We start from the raw sequence: 25535 nt of genomic DNA on the forward strand, positions 1-25535 counted from the left end.
CGCTATATGCGATCTCGGCCAAAAGAAGCTGTTTAACAATCCTCATGACAAACTGGCTCTAGGAGAATTGCACAGATTGAGAAACAACAAAGATTAACCTTTGGTCATTCTAGATTTTCAGCAAAAATATAAATCGGTTTATCCGTTTCATTCCAGCATTCCAGGGTTTCATCCGCCACATCCCATTTCCAGCATCAGGTTCTCGTCAATCAGAAACATGAAGAGAACTCGTCAAGACAAATTCAACGAGCCCAAACTCGATGGGTTTACTAAGAGGCAGTTCAGGGTTACGTCTCCTATCTTCGTGTCCTAAGAGCAGACCAGCTCAGTGGTTCCAGAAGACATTAGTATTTCAAATTTCAGATCCCACATATGCTTGCAAGTAAATTGAGCGTGTAACATTCCTATCACACCTAACAAACGAGCTGATGAGCTTGAAGACCTGAACCGATTTCCACCAAACATAGCTAAGAACACTCCCGAATGACATTCCTTTCAAACAAAAAAAAAACCGCATTACAATCGGATCATCCGTTTGGGAGCTACGATGCCACATACATACACACACACACACAGACAGACACGTCAAACTTATAACACCCCGTCGTTGTTGCGTCGGGGGTTAAAAAGGAATCCAATAAAGTGGTTCTAAGAAGTGTTTGGCTTGTAAGTAGTCATCCAATAGCACGTAGGAAGTCATCATAACAGGAATACAATTTGAATTATTGCCAGCCAAAGATCAAGCAGCGAGTCGAGAGGATGACAACAGTTGCTGAAACTTTGTTCTTGCATCGAAATAAGAGTTAGTTGGTATGTTCCACGGGAGCAGGGTGTACGGACTGAGCGATAAGTTTGTAAGGTTCTTCTGAGAACCTTGTCAAACCCACATAAATATAAAACTTGCTTCACAGTAGAGTGATGCGGGCAGGGGACCTGCTGGCACCTCTGTGCAGGCGAAGGACTGTGCTTGTGTCTACTGACTGATTTATGGAGAAATCAATGCGCGATCACATTACTTATATCAAATGAATAACTGTTATACATATTTACTTAAATACCAATATAAAACTCTGAACTTTTCATCCCAAATATTTGATTTTACGACAAAAACATGTTCCTATTTTAATTTGCAACACAATGGCACTCGTTAATTAGATTTGTTTCATCGAAGCGTTTGAGGAATTTTGATTTGTGCCGTACAATAATTGTGAGACGGTGTCCTTCGAAGCCAATTTGATTGAAGAGTGTAACCACGGCAATTTCTGTTGAAGTGCTGGATACCGTCCATCATTGCGAAAGTGCTGCAGCTTTCTTACCAATCGTAGTGCCGGTTATCCCCTTACCTGTAACAAACATACATACACGTAGATTAGACAGTTGTTTAGTAATACAAAATACCGCAGTACTTAGTACTTTAAAACGTATCCTGGCTCGCTAGACCACCTTGCCGATAACTAAGTAATGAATAAACAACAGACAATAGTCGCTAACATTGAAATTTATCGTATTAAGTCATTAAAACAACTCTTGACTTGGGAACAAATAGACCATGAGAAAGTTAATCTGTGTATGCGGTGTACAGTCGTACAAACTTTGTGCCGACATATAAATCAGTTGGCGGGAGTTTTTTCATTATGTTGATTGCGTTGCGTTGAGGCGCAGTGCGCGACATGTTCAGTAGGAGCGCCCGATACCCCGCGCCTGGCCGACTCGTGGCGCGCGGTGACGACTGAGCAGGCGCTGAGGCGCGCAGCCGAGTACGGCGGAGGGGTAGCTGCTCTCGCTACGTATTATTTTATGCAAACGACGAACCTCACAATTTGTCCAAACAGATTGTTTCCAGAGCAAAATTCAATTCAAATTTACCGTTACGTGTCTGGGTGCGCGCACATAATGAAAGGGGCTTAATACGATATCGGTAAACATTAGCATAAAGTATTCGCAAAAATTGCGTTCTGGGGTTATGGCAGGCGGAGCGGAATCTTAATACCCCCCCCCCCCCTCTCTCGGCGAACCCCCTCGGCACGACGCTGCGAGCTCTACTTCTGCCGACATGAAGCTGCCGACTTGGGCTGCTTCACACCACAATGTCATTTTAATTTTACTTATGCAACTTTTCCTTTGTATGTACTTTCTAAGTATATCTAATGACTATGTTTCAGACAGCACGTTAAACTGAAGGTCCCGCCCGTCATTGAACATCCTTGGCAGTCGTTACAGGTAGTCAGAAGCCAGTAAGTCTGACACCAGTCTTGGGGTATTGGGTTGGCCGGGTAACTGTATGATGTACTCAATTCGTTTGCCTTAGCTGTTCACTTTCAAATTTAGAATAAATAATACTACTTCTGCGCCATGAGAACAATTACAAAAACCTAACATTGGATGATTTCATTGACTTTAAGTGACCTGTAGCTTTATAAGAAGTACTGCTATCAGCTGACATAGTGCTGGTATAGAGCGCGGCGCGTTGCTGGACGCAGCGGGGCGCTACAAACAGATCCCACGCCATTTGCATACATTACCAGTATCTTCAGTAGCTAACAGAGCGGAGCTCCGAGGAGAGCGGGGGCGGGTATTACTTTTAAAAATCAAAATCAAATCAAATTGTTTTTATTTCAAATAGGCCTTTGCAGGCTCTTATGAAACGTCAAATTAGTTGCACGGTTCCAAAAAGTTGGTCTCATGGAGAAGAGCCGGCAAGAAACTCCATAGACACTCTTTTAAAAAGTAATATTGTCACAAACATTCTATTACATAACAATAGTAAGCTGATAAAATTATACAATGCAACTGAAAGGTAAACAGTAAATCTATACAATCCAAAGAGAAAAGAAAAAGACGTTTAATTGCCAGGGAAGCCACACATGGAGAGATGAGTTATCGCCATATAATATCTTTATCGTCAACGAAGTCTTGAATTTTATAATAAGCTTTTTTAATGAGGGTGGATTTTACAGTGTTCTTAAATTTTATATCCGTGAGATCGGTTACACACTTAGGCAGCTTGTTGTAAAAACGGACACAGTTCCCTAAAAACGATTTATTCGATTTCGTTAATCTGAATCTCGGAACTACTAGTTTGTGCTTGTTTCTTGTATTAATCGAATGTATATCACTTTTAACAATAAATTGATTTAAGTTTTTGCGTACGAACATTATATTTTCAAGAATGTAAAGAGAAGGAAGTGTAAGTATTTCAATTTCTTTAAATAATTCTCTCAATGACTCGCGAGGGCCGAGGCCATAAATTGCACGAACTGCCCTTTTCTGGAGTACAAATATTGAATTTACGTCCGCCGCTGCCCCCCACAATAAAATACCGTAGGACATAATACTATGGAAGTAAGCAAAATACACGAGCCTAGCAGTAGCAACGTCAGTAATCTGTCTTATTTTTCTGACTGCATAAGCTGCGGAACTCAGCCTTTTTGACATTGCTGAGATGTGAGCACCCCATTGCAATTTAGAGTCTATGGTGATGCCCAGGAAGACGGTTTGCTTAATAACATCTAACTTATTATCGTCCAGAACGATATTGAGCCCTACTGGTGTTACATTAGGTAAAGAGAATTTAATACATTTCGTTTTAGAAGAATTAAGAAGCAAGTTATTCGCGGCAAACCACTTGCTCAGAATAACCAAGCTATCGTTTACGTTTATGGGACTGGATTCCTTTCTGTTAATTTTGAAGACAAGGGAAGTGTCATCAGCAAATAAAATAATGTCAGAGATCTCAGACATCATATACGGGAGATCATTTATATAAGCTAAGAATAAAAAAGGACCTAAAATTGAGCCCTGCGGCACGCCCATTTTTACTAATGACCCAGATGAAGTTGAGCCACTTATGTCCACTACTTGCTGTCTATTTGATAGATAGGAAAGGACGAGCGCGAGAGCTTTACCACGAATTCCGTAGTGGTTCAGCTTACAAATTAGAGTGTCGTGGTCAACGCAATCGAACGCCTTAGAAAGGTCGCAGAAGATGCCCACAGCATCCCGCGAATCTTCCCAGGCGTTTAAGATTTGGGTGATCAATCTTGCACTTGCGTCAGTGGTGGACCTACCCTTTGTGAAGCCGTACTGGCGGTCATGAAATATGGTGTTTAAATTAAAATGTCTTAACATCTGATCTAACATGATCCTTTCGAAGATTTTACTAAAGGCTGGAAGGATTGAAATAGGTCTGTAGTTGGAAGGGTTTTTCTTACAGCCTGATTTAAAGATAGGAATAATTTTGCTGAGTTTCATCAAGTCAGGGAAGATACCGTTGTCAATGCAAAGGTTAAAAATTTCACTAAGTATTGGGGCAACACTCTCAATAATGGAATTAATGACTGTGACAGAAAAGCCCCATAAGTCCTCAGTCTTTTTTAGATTTAAAGACTTGAATGCTCTTTTAATCGTGTAATCAGAAACACATTGAAATTTAAAACTAGGTACATTTCTACTGAAGTTTTGTCGAAGTAACGACTCAGCTAATATCGAAGATGAATTAAGGGACTTGGTAACCTCTACGGGAATGTTTGAAAAAAAGGTGTCAAAAGCATTGGCAACCTCTACCTTATCTGAGATAACAGCATTATCAATAACTAACCGCGGGTCAGCATCCCGCATTTTGGTTTGGCCAGTTTCAACGTTTATAATATTCCAGACCGTTTTTATTTTATTGTCTGATTTGGCTATTTTATTACTAATTGATTTCGATTTAGCAAGAATACATACCTTTTTAAATATCTTCGAGTAGTTTCTTACATAATCGTGAAAAGATGGATCAGAAGTCAATGACCTTTCGTGGTACAAGTTATATAAGACATCCCTACTTATCCTAATCCCTTTAGTAGACCATTCACTGAATTTAAATTTGTGAGTGATTTCAATAGTTTTTTTCGGACATGACTTATTAAGTTCCAGACAGAGTGTATTAAATAAATGTTTAAATAGTTTATTTGGCTTTTTACAGTCTATGTTAATACAATTTAATTTATCCGAAGTATTATCTTTAAATTTTTGCAAAGTTTTTTTGTTCAATGGTCTAAAGGTAATTTTCTTATTTAATGAATTTATTTTATTCGCTTTAAAACTAACAAGCTGACCTTTGTGGTCCGACCGTACACCAGATATTAAGGAAGAATGTTCAATATTACTGTTATTAGTAAATATATTATCAATACAGGTACTGGAAGTAGCCGTAATTCTAGTAGGATCATTAAACAAATAATTTAGATTAAATGAATTAAATAACGCTAAAAGGTTACATTTATCAGATGATTCAGACAAAAGATCTATGTTAAAATCACCACAAATATAGACTAATTTATTACTTTTAAAAACTTTTGAGAGAATATCTTCCATATGAATGAGGAATAAAGAAAAATTTGATGCTGGTGGTCTATATACGCATAATATTATATGGCTTTCTATCTCTGCACATGCTACCTCGCAGACGCGATCAACAGAGCCAGAGCTAATGTCTAATCTGTTTTTAAATTTTAAATTACTTTTAGATAAGATTATTGTACCTCCACCCTCAGCTGAAACTCTGTTAAACACACTGGCAACCACAAAATTATTTACATTAAATGACATTTTATCAGGCTTTAACCATGTCTCGCAAAGACATATTATATCAATAGAATATTTATCAATTAATAATTCAATATCTAAAATTTTGCCAGAAAAGCGGTTTATATTCTGATGAAAGAGAATAAGGTTACTACAATGCTTTTCTATTGTCTCAGGAGCTAGTTTAAATATTCAATCACCGTATTGTTAGGTAAACTAGACAATACTGATTCGTCGCTTATCCTAGGTTTTGTCATATTGTTATCTATGACACTGTTAATATTATATGCTAACAAAGAAGCAATCACATCTTTATATTTATTAGGAAAATACATACATTCCCTTGTTAAATAAAAATCACTAACAAACTTGTTAGTGTCAAAAAACAATAATTTGTCGCTATGACAACATGTCAGAGTGTACAAGAAATTGTTCAAACTATGAACATACTTATTTTGTTTGTCTGAAGAGCAATCTGAATATGGTAATGCACAAAGTATAATATTTTTCAGATCGAGTTTTATTAGGGCATTGATACCATTTGCAATGTCACTTTTAGTTAAATCAAGACTATCACCTATTAAAAGAATTAATGTGGAGTTAGCATCGAACTGAGTATTAATTATGTTTTTTATTATATAATTGAAATGTAAATCAGGGTAGCAGTGACTAGTTACAATGTGTGATTTAGAGAGTGAGTGTTGAATGTAGGAGCCTATACCTTTACCAAACCTGTCTGTGAATAAAATTGAATTAAATTGCTTGATGTTAGAGGAGCCCTCAACGGACTGAGGGGGTTCTGGCAGATTAGCTGCAAGCCGGGGTTCAGGCAGTGTGTCAGGTTGTGTACAGTTGGAGGAGAGATTGTTTACCAATGCTTCATACTTCTCTGCACTATATTTCACCAGGTCCACTAGCTCACCGGCCTGCTGCAAGCGGGCACTTAGTTCCTTTTGACAATCCTCATATTTACTGAAGATGTATGAAAGCAATTTTTCTTTGACGGTTAGCTGGTCGTGTAACTGCTGTATGTCCAGGTCATAGGTAGCTCTGCACTGTTCAAGTTCAAGGGAACAAGTATTTAACTGCTGTACTAGATTCACACGTTCTCTCCTAAGGTGCATACAGTTGTTCACCTTATTCTGTTTCCTTACAGTACGGTACTTTCTGATAATTTTTTTACATTTAATGTATTTCTTGAGTTTATTTTTACTTAAAACTAATGGACATTGCATTATGGTAACATCCCCAGTCAAATCTATAATTTCAGCCGAGCTGCACGCTGCTGTGGAGCTTCCTACCAACTCAGTGAACAGGTTGAGGGTCTCGGATGTCTGATCCCTAGCTTTGGCAGACTCGTACAAAGATATTGTCTTGTAGGCCTCACATAACTCCAGCTCTAAATCAGTTATACGCTTCAATGTAAGATGGTGCGTTTCACTGCATTCATGTAATGATGACACCGTTTGCTGAAGGTGGTTGTGTTGGTCGAGGAGGTCCATGTGCTGGATATGCAGCTCAGCCAGGTCATTCTTCAAAACAGTGTTTTTGTCAACAACGTTCTTAACTTCCACCTCGCTGTCTTCCCTCTCCTGCAGCAGCTGGTTGCAAAGTTTTTTGGAGGACTCCAGATCCTTCAGGGTGGCTCTCAGCTTGTCTTCTAAGTCTTTGATAGCTGTGGCTCTGCGTGTCGTCATTTTGTTGATACTTTCTCAATTTAATCTGAAATGTGAAAGTATACAGCTAAGTGGCTGAAAACTATGTCTTTTAGGACAAAATCAGGGGGTGATCATAAGTACCTATAACTGCAATGAAGATTAGAAATGAGTAAAACGAAAAAGATTAATAATTAAAACAAACAGAAGGAAAAATATTAAGTAAACAGGGTAGGGTGATTTAAAAACAAATAAAAAGTTTAACAGATTATTGAGAAATATAAATATGTATCACTATACTACTATGATTAAAGATAATAAGTTGCTTACAAAACAATATAGAAAAACTGACTAGGAAATTTAGTTGTAAGAATAAAATTGCAGGGACAGAAATGTAAACAATAGATTACATAATATGTATTTGATTTGAGTTTGAAATTAGGTTAATATGAAAAGGATGTTAACGATGTTAGTAACTTTTGTGTAGTAGATTTTGTAGTGAATGTGTGTCTGGGGCGAACGTTAACGTCGTCGATTCTGCTTCCACAATATTGTCAAGCAGAAGGAGACAGTAACTTAGCCGATGTGTGTGTATGGACGTTGCTCATAACAATGAGCAGTGTATTATGTATTGTTTAGTGTACAAACATAGAGACACAGTAATATAATACAGGTAAAACACAATACTCCCCAGTTTATTTGAAGATTTCAAATCCGTCCGTTTGACAGCTGGTTCACCGAGTAATGTTTTCTTCGTATTTTCAAAATTTACGACAAAAAACACATGAACTACACTAGCAACACTTGTTTATGTTATTTCACAATAATAAATGAATTTTAGGCTAGATTTACACACTAATATATATTTTTAGAAATAATATTACGGCGAGCCGTTTTTTCACGACTTATCACCGGTGTTGCCCTCTCAAAAAAAAAAAAACTTAACGTAGTACGTAGGGAAAGTTCATAGGGTGTACATAAGGAAGTATATATCAAAAGGGAGTAAATAAAGGTAATACATTAGAAAGTACACAAGGTTGTACCTCCCCTTTGTACATCCTTATGTATGGATAACGTGGGTACTTGGGCAGCCACGGTGTGCGCGCGCTGTGTGCCGGTGCTAGCTGAGCGAGCCGCGCTCCACCAGAGAGACACAACATTGTACGAAGCACTGGTCGCTGCAGACGGAGCACTGCTGACTCACAACATTGCCCAACCCTGGTATTAGCAGCAGCAGCGACTGCGCACATCATGTACAAAACGAAAAACACGACATAACGAAGGGGCAGCCTAACATTCAGTACGAGTTAACGAGTGCTTCTAATTACATTACGAGCCGTGTGAAGCTACACTCAACTGCTCTTCGTTAGAAATAACATTTACAGAGACCTACTTCATTATATTTATCTATCACAACAGTCCTTCATTAACTTCAAAGTACCTACTCTTATATTTTAGGCTTACAATGATGATTATTGAGTGGTACTGTAAGCTGTACTCTCCAAGTAGCAGACGAGTGACTCGAGAGCATATACTTGTTTCACACTGAGCCATGAATCATTCACACATATAAGATCAAATGCTGCATCTTGTGTAAGGGATGTGAATGACGAAAATACTCTAGCCACATCGAACCGTGATTTAAGATGGTAATTTAAAACTGAAATTAGTGTGTGTTTCTGGCGGCGTGCCAGCGGAGGTGCGACATCTGCGCTGCGAACACCGCCAGCAGCCGCCCGCGCTGCGTCACCGACAGCCACGTGTCTGTGCGATACAACAGTGTACCAGAACGGCTATCACTTAACCTCTGCTAATGCCCAACATAAGAGTACCTAACGGTTACATTAGCTAGGTCAGTCAGCTAGTATATACAGCTTTCCCAGCTCGTTCAGAACAGGGTCGTGGTCCACTCAGGGAGCGTGTCTCCTAAACGACAAGGAGCCCTGATAAATGTTCAGTCCGAACAAGACCAACATTAGTAGAGCGCAAGGGGCTCTCTTAATGAGTAAATATCTGGCCGCGAGGAATTTAATATATCGTCCCCGCGACCTCCACCCTACTGCTGCCGCAGTAGCGCACTTCATGTTACCACTACTGGCCAATTCCCAATTATTTTATCTCACATTTGATAAGCACACATGCCAGCAATTGCCTTCTCAACGACTAGTAAAACAAGCTCAATAGGGTGTGAACTCAATAACGAGTGCCACATTTGCATAAACAAATGTATCTATTTTGATTTTTTGACGTTCATAAGTGCTTGTAAAGGCCTAAATGAAATAAATGATTTGATTTTATCATTGAAAAACTGGTCATAGACTCCATATGCCTAGTTGCGTCTGCAATACTCACTAGATGGCTATTGTTTGTGTTGACAGAAGTGACAGATCTACGTCTTATTGTATGTGGTGGATCGTGTCTGAGTAATTGACAGAGGAGCCAATATCATAGCTTTTTAATTGTGAAAGTACTTGTAATATTTAGGCACAAACTTACACAAATGGAGTTGAATGAAGTGGCGACGTTCACAAAGGTGCGCTCTCACCAGAGCGTCGTCACCCTCGTCGCGCGACAAAAAGTTTTTCAATTAGTTGACCAAAACCGCGCGCCCCTACACTACTGCTATCGCCTGATATGTCCGACTCCATCCACTTTAATCCTTCAAATTAAATTAGTTTTCCACCATACGAGGAGGCGTGCGCTATTGGTTTTGTTGGTTATTGGATCTGCTAAAAGCATTTTAAACTGTAACATTAGTAGGCGAGTTCGTTGCGGGAAACACTAGCACAACAACTCATAAGGTACTGCTATCCACACACTAAGTAGGTATATATTCGGCATGCTTGTAGACAACTAGTCGGGTGTCTGTATCGGTCGGATACATTTTCAATATAACTTCATTTGAGAAAGCTATTAAGATTATAATCGTGTGCGCACATGTGTAATGCGTCAATTTGTATGCGCGCGTGTGATCACCTCTCAGTAGATAAGGCCGCCTACATGCGCCTCACTTCGGCCATTACGATAATTAAGCGTTATTTCTTCGTAATTGACACGGGAACACAGAACGCTCTGAAACGCGTGTTTGTTGTAGACGCGAGCTGCGTCTGCCCCGCGGCGACTCCCGCGTCTGTCGCTCGCATTATCTTGTATGTTCTTATCCCTGTCTACTAACGTGAATGATATGAATCATTACAAGACAACAAAAGTATCGTACCTGTATTAACAATATAGGTAGCTAAGAAAAAATACCATGATCTAGCTAGACCTACATATTTAAAATCCATGAAGAACATATTGAATCGTTTAAATTTATAATGTAATGTTATTTGTAGCCATTGTTTAGTTGTGTTAGTTAGACCGCTGGTATGGGACGGTGCGCGCGCGCAGCTAGCTAGGCGCGACCGCAGCACGCAGGTACGAGACCGTGTTCAGAGCCGGCTGTGATGTATTTATAATTCATTACCGGTATACATGAGTGTGCGCGCTGTGTTATTACTGGCTTACATTAATTCGTCAAGTGTGGTCCGGCGCCGCCCACGCGTCAGCTTCAATTAAATAATATGCTGGACACGGCGAGCCGCTCCGAGCCAGCACTCGCCACGTCATGCTCACTACAGAAGGCACACTACGCATCACAACTGTCCAACTATGTAGTACTTATTTTAGAAATACCAATGCAGGCGCGTGTTACATACTAAATCATTTAATCATGTAGAACGAATAGGTGTACCTACTATCATTTTATGTTTACTCTGGATTTGGTGTTTTTCCATCGGCAATATTTACCACTGTACGAGAAAGTAGACCTTCTGCAGAGATGAGCTTAGTACAACACGAGAGCCATTCACTTGACGTAGTGCACTGAGTTTGATTAACTGTCCCGGACAGGCTCCTCCCCCCCGCGCCCCGCCCGCTCGTCCCGCGGCTAAGATATAAATGGATAAGTATTTACGTTCACGTTAACGTCGCGTCTGAAGAGACGCCGACGCTCGTAAAACTCGAGCGGGGTAGCAGCCTTACAGTCGCAGATCATACTCTTACGATGAAAGTCATAACGACGCGACGTAAGAATTGAACGAATATACAGTGATGCGTAGCGCGACAGGCGCCGGTCTAATCCCTCATAACGTAACTGTGCGTTTCACTCCGCGTGCCGCAGCCATCCATCATCACTCGCTGTCAGCATGTCACGCTCATCGACTACCCGCAGTGGCCCCGGCGCACGCTACCACGCTGAACCATACAGAGTTTGGCAACATCTGCTCACTTGATTAGTAGTTGAGTCCAGCAATAGGTAAGTTACATTCCTGTACAAGTAATTACATTCGTATGATATTGAGAAGCCGTATGGAATGTGACAGTGCGTCTCGGTGCGTATACACATATACGTAGAGTGACAGCGTGCCGCGCGAGCCGCGCATACAGCGCCATGACGCGCCCGCCGCGCCGTACCGTGCCATTACACCTAGTGCGCTCTCTAACGCACAATACGAATCATTATTGCTCCACCTGCATTATTGATAGTGTCATCCTATTATAAAGAAATATACAGTCGTTTTTTTTAGCTTTATCTAATGTAATTAGATCTTCTATTGCATGCATGTATTACATCTTCAACGTAGCAGAAGTAATATGGGAAATCGTTATTTACCTATTAGTAACCCCAATAATAAAATAAAAGTTTGTAACCGCAGGTAAAATAAGTGTGAAATGAAAAACTCGGTGAATATTCATCAGCGAGTGAAGTGCAGTGGGACAAGGTCAGGCCGCGGCGCACGCGAGACCGACTCATACATACATACACATATTGTATTAACAGTCTGTAAGTGATCAACTCAAAAACTACTGCACGGTTTTTCAAACGGATATCAGTACTAGAAAAAGCCATTCATCAGAAAAGTCTAAAATTATAATATACTCGTAAATACTCCAGATGTAGCATATAGCGCGCAGCTACCATCAAAATAAAATATGTATAGACGTGCGCATGCTGAATGTGCTACGCCGTAGCGCTACGCCGTAGTACGCAGCTGCTTGTGTAGTCACTCTAATTAAAGATTAAATTACTTAATTGAATTAAATTACTAAATTATTTTTGCCAGTTATATTAAATATCAAAATCAAAAGTCATTTATTCAAAGTAGGCTGAAAATCAGCACTTTTCGAACGTCAAATTTACAAAAGACAGCCCACAAAACGCCCGCCCTTCACCACTTCCTATGTGTTTTTGCTGGGAAGAAGAAGTGGTGGAACAAACTCCCCAGCAACACAATTCTGTCTGTATGGTTTGAAGAACCGTATACAAATATTTAAATATCACTATACAACATTGTATACATAAATTATTATATAAAATCAATTCAAATAGTTAATTTCAATTAGTTATCATATTAAATTATTTCAAAACTGTATTCAAACTTTACACCATTTAGCATTTCATTACGTCTCGTAGCTACATAGCACTAGTAGATTAAATTATGATGTTCCGTAGCGATGATACAAAATTTCGTAATCGGTATGTATCTTGCTAGAATATCATTATAAGAGTTAGGAAAGATGTGTAGTTTGTGTATTTATTGGTACCCTTTCAGGCGGTGCCGACAGGTCGGGCACATAGTGGGCACACAGCACAGGATGGAGCTCGTCAGCGTGACGTCACTCATGACACACACCTGATGGATGAGACACGTGACACCTCCTCCCTGCGCGCCCCGCACCTCTCTCCACCCCACATTAGCACGTAATCACGAAGGAGCCGTGATTGCAGCCACAGCTCGCGCGTCTACTACTCGTGTCTAGTACAGCCTATGTATATTTGGCAATATTCTCGCATTACTGCACGTCGCGATACAATAGTTTAATGAGGAGATCATTGTATTCGATGCAGAATCGGGCAAAAGTAAGCAAAGTAGACCATTTTTCGCGAATGACGAGTATCTGAACAGGGACATCTATGGAAGGGTTGCATGCATGTGAACCGTTGTAGCTGTCAACTCCCTTCGTTATCTTGTTAAAAATCTACGAAGTGCAACTACTCGCCATTGCTTATTCACAGCAATTATATTATTGATGTATTAAATAACTGTGTTATATGATGTTGATGATGATGACAGAAGTAACGCGCCACAGTTGAGACGCGGTTCTAAGCATTTATTTCATAGTATTGTGATGAACTATGTCAGGATACAAATCGATTGTAGGATCATTTATGTATGGTTTCACAAACATTTGTTCGCCAAATTAACATTGGTGTACAAGTGTTTGCTTTGTACTAGTTCTGTATCAGATTTAATTACATTTCTATTTGAGAACGGTCTTTGATAGATATGAATAAATGAGCATTTGTTAGTTCGCGCACAGCGTCGCGCTGCTGTAAATAGTGATCCAGCTCATTAATCATCGGTTAATTCACGTTCACTAAGTGCAGCGACTGCGAGGAACACTGAGCACCACATTAATCATAAACAAATAAACGACTTCTCTCGCTAAAGTCAATACAAGTGTTTGACCCGCGGCGTCCTAATGCGCCGCCTCCCCCTGTAATCTAAATAATATCCGAGTCAATGCTGCGCGAATACCGCCAAACAACAAGGATTATAATGTAAATATATGCTAATGTTGTAGCGGGGACCCGCGCCGCGTCGCACCGCACCGCGCCGCGCCGCACCGCACCGCACCGCGCGACGGTGACACTCGCTCGTCGCACTACGCTCAGCAGAAAAAATGGCGCACTCGGCGGCGGACAGATAACGACAGCTTACGTCGTGAAAACGTGAGGCTTTGCGCTAAATTGTTGAAACATGACTTGTTTCGCAAATTCCCGGAGTTAGCCGCCGAAATGTAAATGATATAATAACAGGGATGTTTTGATGAGCCTACTAAAATTGTACTGATCTGTCACCCAGCGGAAAAAAAATAAAGCAAATGCATGCATTCATTTATTGAGTAAAGCGACGCTTCCATCGGAGCATCAGATCTACACACTGATCTATACAATCCTAATGTTTTTTGTGCATTGTAGATACATTGTTTATGAACCGGCGGCATTTATCGCGTAAAAAGAGAAAGTGTGCTGCAGCATAGTCGTCGACAACTCGTAGATCATTGTGTATTTGGGAAGATATTAGAGAAGGAGTGACGGAGCTCAGTGTCGTAGGCGTGCGATGCCGCATCCACCGCGAGCTCATTTGCATCGCGGGGACGCACCGCATCGGAATATAAATGTGTGCTCGAGTCTTTGGCCATTACGCAAAAACCAGCCGAATCCACAGCTTTTCATACAATTTAAATGGACAATTTGCCGCTTCACTTATTTACGCTTACGCTGTCACCCCTCGCCCCTCCGTTATTACTTTCTTAGAAGTTTCTTAGAATAATAATTTTTCGTTTGTCATCATTTGGTGAACGCTTCCTTAAACAAGGCGAATCGTCTGCATTTTTAATTTGCACGAATACAAAACCGAATTGAGGAGGTAATTTCCTTGATTCACTGGAGTCCGGTTGTTCAGATGTCAGAGTTAGCAAAGTTCTAACAAGTTTATAAAAGTTATAGCAGGCTGACAGCGGCAGGCGCGTCACATTAACAGCGCGCTGCTTGTTTGCCTCACCCGCCGTGCACGTGTGCTGTGGCTGTGGCTGCCACACGCACATTCTGCAGTCCACGCTCTGATGCCTGTATATCCAGGAAAAGTTATTTCCTAGTAATTTATCACTACTTTATATCTTTTGACTGAGACGCAAACAAAAAAAAAGAAAATCTTACGATGGTTGATCAAACTGAGCACCTTGAAAATCGAGCCACAGACCTGGTCTGCAGTAATGTTACCAGGTACAACATTATATGACGTCATAACATATTCACGCGCCGCCATGCTGCTTGTGAAGCTACCCCACAGCGCGCCGCTACGCCGGACTGCGCCGGCTGCACTTTGCAACTAATATCACTTGACAAGTTTCACCAGTATTTGCATATCGACGACGCGCTACAGTTTGCACATATCTGTCAGCAGTCTCATCCTGTTCGGTTCTATTAATTTCGGTTTACATGAAATCTGAAGGTTAGAGCAGCGAGCGAGCCAACAGTGACAACTCTCAGTACGTTTTCTCCAGCAAGCCATGGTCTAACTCATCACTGCTGCGCACTTCTTATTTTCAACGATTGTTTTGGTAATCCAGACTGATCTTAAAACTACCTAAGCCATATAGTGCAACTAATTGCACACGACTAGTTAAAAGCGATTAAATCTTCAACATACCTGCTACCTACGTATTCAATGTAATTATACGTGGTGACGAAGCTACTACATACATAGTATGTGACTCGTGCCCGACTGGTGTGCGTCCAAGCGCGCGAATAAATCACGACAATAAGAGCAAAGTGATCTGCGCATCGCGTTAACACTAGTAATATAAACCGTCATCATACAGCAATTGTCAGAAGATGTGCTTCATGCAATTAACAATTATAATAATGTGTTACAGCTGAAGAGTGAGGCAGTGGGCGCCGCGACCGGTTCAATTAATCCTACAACAAATCTACACTCGATTAGTCCTCTTTAGACATGAACAATTTATCGATATAAATTATTGGCTCGCAAACTTGTAGCGATAACTTATCTTGTGACTACTTTAATATTGAATGCTTGTAGGTGGGGGGGGGGCATGCATCGCTAATGTGTTCCTTGAATTATTGTAATCCTTTTCGCATGCGCGGTGAGTCTGCCTGACGCGTCACAGGCGCACGCGACGCTCGGACGCAACGAAACTAAATAAAACTCGCCAAATGTAAAATAAGTAAAAGTCGTTGGTGAGCGATGAATTCGTTAGCGGAACGCGGTGATATATAATCGCAGTGAATGCAAGCCATTAGTCTTCTTGTCGAGATTGTCGACCCAAATTATTTGTTACCAGAATACTTTTGCTCTGAATAAGGACGACATGATATCATTGGCCAAACACAAGTGAACCGTGGACGCAACGTGTAGCCACAGGCGCGGCGCACACTGCACGGCGAAGGTGACGCGCACACTGGGTGGCGCGGCGCAACTTATGAGCTGCACTCAGTGTCCGCGTCGCGTTTGTCGGAAACAAATGATCCGATTTCTATGGAAATACTGGCGTCCGACTCGTACATATCGCAGATGAACAAACACACACCTCCTCCCCGCCTACAAGAACAAAACACAGGTACGAGTACAATGTACTTAAAAACTATAAATAAAATAGCAAGGAGCTCTGCAGCGAAAAGCTTATAAATAAATAGAGAAGATACAGCTTTTTAATATACATTGAGTGTAGAGTTAGTTATGTAAAGCCGTGAGCAGCGGCGGGTATCGGCAGCGCCAATATCGCCGATTGCACATTTCCGCTGCACTCGCCTCATGAATTTGGAAAGCAGCAACAGTAATCGCCGCTCTGCTCCCTCGGCACTGTCTACGTGTATGTCATCGAGCTCTTTATAAATAATAATGCTTTCTTAGTACGTGCTTTGATTTGTGCCGCTGAAAAATATGAATAACTGAGCACGAGTGAGCACATCACACAACATTATGAGCTAATCTTTGTTTGTGAGTAAGAATTTTAGTTTGTTACGAATCGAAGACACGAATCGTCCACGGTGCGGGGAAGAGTAGATAAAGACAAAAGATATACGACGGCAACATCGCAGCATTAGGACATGTTAAACTTTTGCGTATATTGTCATCACGACGCGCGACACGGCCGACATCCCGCGCGACTGAGCGATGCACATTTACATGCGAATAGTTACGCAATTTAGTAACATTTACCGTGACACTTGTAGCTCACTCCGCGACAACCTTCAATTTGTAGCCTTCATTAACTAACAGTAACTGAACGATGGATGAGTAACAACTGAACCGGACCCTAGCCGACACGGAGATGCTTCAATAGGAACATTTACTGTATCAAACACCATTTACCAAGTAGCTCAATCATACCCATGCATAATCATGGTTTCGTATGTCGGTAGAAGTATATGTACAGCGTCTGATATTCTCTATGTCCTAGTACTCGTAGTCTTTGACACCTACACGTGAGTAAGTTCAATGCATATCTTAGTAACAAGTAAGCTTGGCATAAGCTCAATTTAAACAACAAATGGGAACTGTTTATCTCAGATATGGTTTTTCATTAATTAGCATTCAAGATAGAGCGCTATCCGTCGGAGATATTGTAACAATAGTTAACCGCCCACGGGTGCCCACGCGCTTCACATCTAGCGCCGAACGCGCGCCACGCGTCGGTACAACGATTGCACACGAAGTGCAGTAAGTGCCTCTCGCTGTAGGGACACGCGACATCCACACGACGTTGCTGCCGGTGGTCGCGCCGTCCTCGTCTCGCGCATCACTCAGTCGCAACCACTGCTACTATAAATGCACACCTCAAATATTCAAAGTGTCCGGGGCGGGGTGGACGGAGGGGGCGCGGCGCGTGACTCGACTGCCGAGCCCCGCATGGAGACGAGTTATTTACTCGACTGACCCCCATAAAAAGAAACGTTCCTTCAGGATTGTGCCCCACGTCTCATCGTTGAATTTTAAACAAACACGCTGCTAGTATTTCAGTGATTTCCGAAACGTATTTCAGCGCCCGGCGACGCCCGACCGAGGGGAATGTGTAATGCGATTGTCACACGCGCTATTGTTTATGCGTCTGACATTTCCAACTTCACCAGTGACTCATCAAACTTTGTATCTCAGTGAAGAACTGAGGGATAACTTGAGCGTTGCTGCCGTCGCACCGCGCCCCGCAGACTCCACAGATCTAGATACACGCACGAGATAAGTTATGAGCACAGGTGTCGATTCAATAAATAATTCAAAGCATCGGTATCTGTCGCCGCTAGTCATACACTTAATACGAATCGTAACTCAATTTCACGCATGTAATATGCGGAGACACGCTCCATTCATATAATAAATGTGTTAAAGTAACTAATTGTGCAGTGTGTCCGAAGTCAGACTGGCTGTTACATTAGCTCAGTAGGTATCACTCAATGTTAAATCAGTGTCACTAGTGTCTGACACACACATGAAGCTGGAATGTTTCTAGGTTGCACTGCTACTTATATGTTACAACGCTAATTATTTGAGTATGATAACAACAACAAATCTCTAGCAATCAGGTTTGTGAGCCCCCCCCCCCCCCGGCCTCGCTCTATCCCCGCACAGTTAGTTCTAGGTCATAGGTTTTTATTCAAGTTTTGCTCATGGCTTGACGTTTCTCATTTTCCAGTACGTTGGCGAGAGCCATTGTATTGTCGCGCTTGCCTTTCAAACTATTCGTTGCCGAATATTTTTGCTATGGAAGCTGATAAAATCTACGAGATAATAACCTAGATAATTTCTTTGTTTGACTCATTGCTGGCGAAAGTTATGGAGTTAGAAATAGCTTATACTCGTTGAGCAGGAGCAATGCAAGTCGTTGGCAATGCATAAGTAATGCACGCGGCTGTGCCCGGCTCGTGTCCAGGCGCAAGCGGCGCGGCGTCACGTTAGTCGTAGTGATTGATCGCTCGCTATTCATAGCGATAACCAAAATAACTATTTTTTACCCTATGTAGGCCTTTTCGAGAGTTTTCTTCGATTTCTCAGGGTTTCCATCATCAGATCCCAGACAGTGGACCCATATGGAAAGTATATACAATAGAAGTTTTACAAATGACTTTTTTACTGTCAATAGACGTGTGTATAAGTGCGTAGACATGGCTAGGTGTCGCGTACTGAGTGCCAAGTTAAATGTCAGCGACACGTGCAGGTGACGGAGGGCAGGTGAGCGCTGCGACACTCACGCTAAAGCAATTACCGCGCCGCCAACACGCCCACACGCAGAAGCTCCAATCCGCATTAAACTAGAAAATACTATCAACTAATGCCACTAGTCTAAGACAATTCTAGCCTTAAGAGAAATTAGGATCATAGCTTGTGAGGAATAACAATCAGTTACTAATGTTTTAGCTCAATTATTACAAACAACAGATTCTATGGCAAGTTTAGTTTAGTTTAGTTTTTACTAGCCCTGATTGCGAATAAGTTCTGTGTAACGAGTCTTTACCTTCTGCAATGCAAGGCAGCGGGGAGCGGGCGAGCGGAGAGCGAGAGGAGCGCGATAACTGCGTTAACGCGACGGACGCGCGCCGGCCGTCTGTCGCGCCAGACAATCGCATCACCGGCAGTGACGTCACCAGACTTGTGAACGCGACCTTTTAGACAACTACTCTCTCACTTCACAAAAACCTCATGTACGGCTAGAAATATAAATAAAAGTACAGAAAGCGCAAAATTCTTTAAGTTTCTATCATCAGTCTCCTTGGTGTATTACCTATCTATAGAAACGATATACATTTCAGACAGAGAAAGAATATAAAATATACGTAAGTAGTTCCGGAGATTAGGTATAACCCAAACTTTAACTATTTTGTATCAACAGATGGACATCACAGAAAATAATAAACTAAATGTTACCTACATAATTTTTCGTTTTCGAATACCCGGGAGTGAGATATTAATAGAGCTGAAATCAGTCATAGGCTCGAGTCAACAATGAAACTGTGACATGTGTGGCAAAATAATGATGGATGGCGACCGCGCGGCGTGACCGCACGGACCGCGCGACCCGCGGCGCTGATCCAGTGCTATCGTTCCTAATCTGTCCTATCTTATTGTACGCTTCAGTATATTTTTCAATCTGCATAAAATGACCTTTATGTTGTGGAAATGAAGCATGATACAATAAAGTTGGGCTAGTTTTGTTTTCTAATAAAAAAGTTGTAATCGCAACCTAAGCATCACGCCGGAGTACGGCGGACGTGCGCACATCAGCGATGCCGCCCTCGCACTACTCGCGCGCTACTTCAGAATGTCAATTGCACCAATTATTGGCAGACTGGCTCTCTTCGGGCACAGATTATATGGGCATCCTCCTCCCACCGTGTCTGGGTCGGGTCACAGGCCGCGCTACCTGATCCCAGAATTGCCTAATTGAGAATGCAGACACCTTCGGCCTGTAACACTTGTCCGTGCATGTTTAGTGTCCATTACTGCGCGAGTGCACGTAGCTATAGATCTCCAATTACCGCAGTGGAGCGGCGAGGTAGGCGGCGCGCGGCGGCACGGTCGCGAGCTGTGCAGCGGCGCAGTAATTGAAATAGCGCGAGTTAGCTAGTGAGGTAGACGGCAGTGAATTCATTAGACGGATATCATCGGCGGGTGTCTGCGCCAGCCGGCGCTAATCAGCTTGTTTTGTCGCCTAGTTAGCATTGTTTACGGCCGCACTATATGTGTTTACAGCTGTACGGAACACTGGTGTCGGAGGTACTTTACGTTCATTTAGAAAGGGCGGCTAGGGGCTAACGAGAGAAATCGAATTGCGAAAACGTCCGCATTCACGTAACACAATCCCGAAGTGAAACGTCAACCTATTAATGAATATTTTGTGCTCTGTAACAAATCGTGTCATAAGTAATAACGTATTAGTAAAACATGTGTAAATTATCCCGAGGCACAGAGCGTGAAACATAATGATGATGAGATGTTATTACGTACTTAAAGCACTATTCCCAGAAACAGTTGGGTGTGAGAAGCGGTTCACAGATTATAAGAATGAAGTAGTAAAAGCAGTTACTGCGCTCTAATAGCATAGGGCGAGATAGATGCCATAGCATGTAGGTATATAATCAAATACGTATTAGTATAGCGCCAGCATCAATACAAATCTCGCTCGGAGTACTGTGTCAGGCTTCTTATTAGCGGTGAGGTGTCTGCGTTAGACTTTCTGTGGGAGTAGTTGTGCGGTGACCGGCGTGACTCCCGAATTTATTATAATAGCTCGGTTACTGCGAACTTATCCGGGATTGAGATTAAGTATGGAGCTAGTGAGTCGCCGCCCGTTCGAATGCAGCCTTAGTTGCGCGCAAACGATCGCATTCACTTAGCAGCTAGGAGGCGGCTAACTTTGTGAATTATTATCATGCAAGTAAGTACTGGCATTACGTTGCCGAGTTCATAGGAACGCCATGGGAATCGTTGTAACTAAGATAACCGTTAGCAAATGCACTTCATTGTGAATCACCTAAGCATAGGATTATTACAAACATTGGTTACATTGCGATTGAACTGTGTAAGTAGTTGTCGGAGGACAGGTTGTGTCGCGTCACGCGGGTGATCGACTCATAAATCACAGCTTATATAAGCGACACCTGCACGCATCTGATAGCGACAATCTGCTCGCATCTCGCCGCAGCCCTCACTCACATCGGTTTGCGGGAATTATAATATGTCACGCGGTGGATTATGATCCGCTCAGACGGCACCTCCACCAAATATTAACGCGTCCCAGCTAATATTAATATAATTATTTTTCACTGACGTGGTAAGCTATAGCAGAACCATATTATTCAATCGGATGTTAGTTGCATTCCTGTTTAGGCTAATAACCGCTGCATGTCATTAATTACCGGCCGGGTATCGGCAATTAGGAAGGTCTGATGAGCCGGTAAACAGGAAACACCCACGTTGTTCTCTCAGGTCTCCGCGAGATGAGGACAAGCCACTTTAACCTATTGTTAACTTGGTACGATACGATACGATGACACACTGCTTCTGTTTTTTAGAAATTCTTGAACCTAATAGAATACGCATATAAAATTCTACTTTGGAGAGGTATCACTGATCTAGCAGTTCACTGTAATTAACTACGTCAATGTTTTTTTCGAAACAATTATATTTTAATTTACTTAGATAAAACTTCACTATCAGTTAGGTGAAGCGATCGGTATGAGCATAATATAAGTTTATATGCCGCTATCACGTGCGGCAGATCATAGTTCACTGCGTGGCTAGTTCGCCATAAATTGGCGCGTCGTGTGGCGGCCCGGCAATGTACAGCGAGCGGGTATTCATTACACGCGCGCGTTACGACCCGCCTAATTGAAATATCTGTAAACGTGACTCCCATGCACTACCAGCGTGGCCGAACTGTATCATCACTGTGTTCTACTACACCATTATAATATAACATAACTAACGCAAGGAGATATACCAAAAATAATGTGCCATTTAGGCAAAAGTATCGTAAATATTAAAAAAAACACAAAATTATTTCGTAGCATTGGGATTAGTACCCAGCACCTCGCCGTTCTCGATTTCAACTAATTCTTAGCAATACCGTTACTATGTTCTTTTTCTTGTGTTTGATTATTGTACGGTACCCACTGTGCGTGCGCCAGTCTGTCTCGCACTTGGCCGGTTTTTTCATAAATCTACCCAAACAAAATTCGACTGTGTTTTTCAAATTCCTCATTCATACACTACAATTTCCTGGAAGTACATATTACTTCTAAATCGAGCAGTTGGAGTTAAAGGCTTTCATTATTGGTATTATCTATCGTGAACGACTATTAAGTCCGACACTGGATACCGCGGAAGTCAACAATACCGTAATTCAGGCGAACCTGTATCTGTGGAGGCTGTACAGCAGAGCATCAGGTGTGCAGGCTGCGGGGTTATCGCGCGGCTTCATTACCGCACCGCACCGCACCGTGCCGTGCTGCAGGCAGTAGGCTAGTAGGCACTACAGCTTGTAGGCTGTAGGCCGCTGGGAGCTCGGAGTCGCGGCGCACGACACGATTGCCGCGGATAAGCACCTCGCAGCTTATTAGACGCCACCGCTCTAATAAGCAACCGTGTGTTAATTAAACTTATCAACTAACGGGAAATTACCACAACACAGCTTTAGGCAAGCACCTTTAAGGTCTAGGTACGTATACGAGTATTACAGTTAGAAACTTCCAATAATTAAAATTGCGAAAGTACTAGATAGTGTCCGATATATTATTTCCTAATAAATTATTATCAAATCAAGAAGAACAGTATACACAAATCATGAGAGAAGGCTTACTGGCCTTCGTCACTTAAAGCAAGGTTCTTGACCACACCTAAATACATTATCACCAGATGCACCGGAGATGCAAGTTAGCTGAGACAGTAGTTGTGTCGCGGGAGGTGAACTGCAGATGATATTGTTCCGCGGCAACTCGCGCCGAAGTGCCGGCAGCGGGGACTGCACAGCCTCCCGCTAACTGTATCGTGTAACTGCGAGTTAACTGGTGCAGTACTCGCACCTACGTGCCGCACTCATTCAGTTAATGTGACATCACTTGTGTTGACGCTTTATACGCCGAGACTTGTTACGATACACTTCAGCTTCCGGCAGCGGCTTCACCCTCATAGAGTTCGGTTATATCGCGTTTCCAAGAGAACTCTTCAAAAGTCCGGGATAAAAACTATCCTATGTGTTCTTTCTCAAGGTCAACTCTATCTCTGTACCAAATTTTATTAAAATCAGTTCAGTGGTTTAGACGTGAAAGCGTAACAGACAGACAGACAAACAGAGTTTTACTTTCGCATGTATAATATTAGTAGGGATAGTATTACCTAGATAAAATGTTCGCATGTAATGTATGATTTGTATCATACAACTACAAACAAACCAAGTTTATGACGACACTTTAGACCAGCAATACGCAAACTTTCTCAGAAAATTCAACGAATACTCAGCACAGCTAGGTGTGGAGTAAGTAGGTGTCTACAATTATTACTATGATATTAGGAATTGCGGGTCTGTTGAATTATAACCCCATACCGGCTGATTTCCCTGAAGATTGTGCGATAATTATGTTAAAATTAATGACGGAGTCATAACTGGGCCTTTAAATGTAGATAACAGCTTGTTATATTTATAGTTGTGTACAGGTGTAGGGCTGGTCGCTATTTCAGATAAGCTGGAATATATCAACGAGTACTTCTTGACTTGCGAGTAACTTCAATGTTTACACATTTAGTATAAGTAGTTCAATAGCGATAGGGATGAATTTTTTCACGCTTTTCGTTGTAAGTTTGATTGTAAGTACCTCATTATTTTTTTAAAGATATTGTAAATAAGTGTGTACATACATTTAGTAAGAAAATAATAATTACAATGAATACTGATCTAGATGTAACAAAAAGATTGTGGATATATTATTGAATAAACTGCTACACATTACATATATTTTCCGTAACGATTGCACACACACGAGTATCCCCAGATGCAGGGATTTTCAAGATTAATGTGAAAGCCATACTTTCACAAAGCGATGCAGTGCGCCACATCGCTGAAAATTGTAAATAGACAAAAACTAGCGGCGGAAGCGAGCTGCTACAGCTCTCTCCGAGGTTTGCGAATATAAATTACTATTGTGCGGCAAAAAATTAAACTAGCGAGATAAACGAGCTGTAATAAATAAGACGAAGTCCTCGCTGCAGCGGCTGCAGCAATGCACGCGAGTGTCTCAGTTCTTGAGGGAACAAGTAAGTAAGTAAACGCGCCACGCATTGCACGCACCGCGCCGAGGTTGCATCGTGTCGTACCTATGACACTCACTGCCTGCATCTCGGTATACCAAACGCAAAACTAGGACGGTTATTTTGTGACATACCTACGGATGGCCGGCTCGACATAAAAGTTACAGCTCGATCAGCGAATCCGCTATTAATTGTAAAAAAATGATATACATACTTATAATATTACATTTGAAGATTTAAATCGGGCCACAATGTATAGCCTACAGCGGAGTGCACCTTTTGCATGCGTTTTGCAACGAAGCGGCAAAATAACTCGCGTCCCCGGCGACGCGACGCGCGTACCAAATTACAAATCAGTACACACCCTTGTGTTGGCGAGGCGAGGGTGTGCCGGGGGTGAGGTCGCGGCGTGGGGGCGGGGGGGTATTGATGGCTCGTGTTACTGAACGCGGTTACCTTGATTATCTAAACGTCCGCGTGTGTGACGTGACAGTTACAAAGTAAGAAATACGATCGCGCCACACAATGAGGGTCAGCTTTCCCTGCTGCTACTCCGAACTACTTGTTGACAGGAATTCGACAATCATTATTGATTATTACTTTTCCTCTCCAGAAATGTTGTGTTTGAGATAAGCTGTTGCAGTCCAAATTACATTCAAGAAATTCTAATTAGTTAATTTTGAAAAAACATCATCATCTACCTAGCCTTATTCCAACTACACCTCCTCAAACCAGTCACCCGGACAACCCAATACCCCTTGGTAAGACTGGTTGTCAGACTTACTGGCTTCTGACTATCAGCAACGACGCGACTGCCAGAGATGTTCAATTAAAAAAAAAAAAAATCGCAGGACTAGTTCAAGTGTCAGCCACTAGGCCATATCTATCGGGACAGGCAAACTGGTTGTTCGTATGGATCGTGATTTAAGAAGAGCCCCTCTCAGCC

At 41.9% G+C, this 25535-nt stretch overlaps 1 protein-coding gene across 1 annotated transcript in view; it reads right to left on the reverse strand.

Moving 5' to 3' along the window:
* LOC124642898 (collagen alpha chain CG42342-like) overlaps positions 1 to 7262 on the reverse strand; it is a 29174-nt gene extending 21912 nt beyond the window's left edge. The window contains exons 1-2 of the mRNA XM_047181646.1: positions 6867 to 7262; positions 6287 to 6620 (exon numbers count right to left, since the gene is read on the reverse strand). Of these exons, the coding sequence (XP_047037602.1) occupies positions 6287 to 6620; positions 6867 to 7262 (730 nt within the window). The remainder of the gene's footprint in view (positions 1 to 6286; positions 6621 to 6866) is intronic.
* Positions 7263 to 25535: the final 18273 nt, after the last annotated feature.

Source organism: Helicoverpa zea, chromosome 26, assembly GCF_022581195.2.
Source record: "Helicoverpa zea isolate HzStark_Cry1AcR chromosome 26, ilHelZeax1.1, whole genome shotgun sequence".
In the NCBI taxonomy this organism is placed as follows: domain Eukaryota; kingdom Metazoa; phylum Arthropoda; class Insecta; order Lepidoptera; family Noctuidae; genus Helicoverpa; species Helicoverpa zea.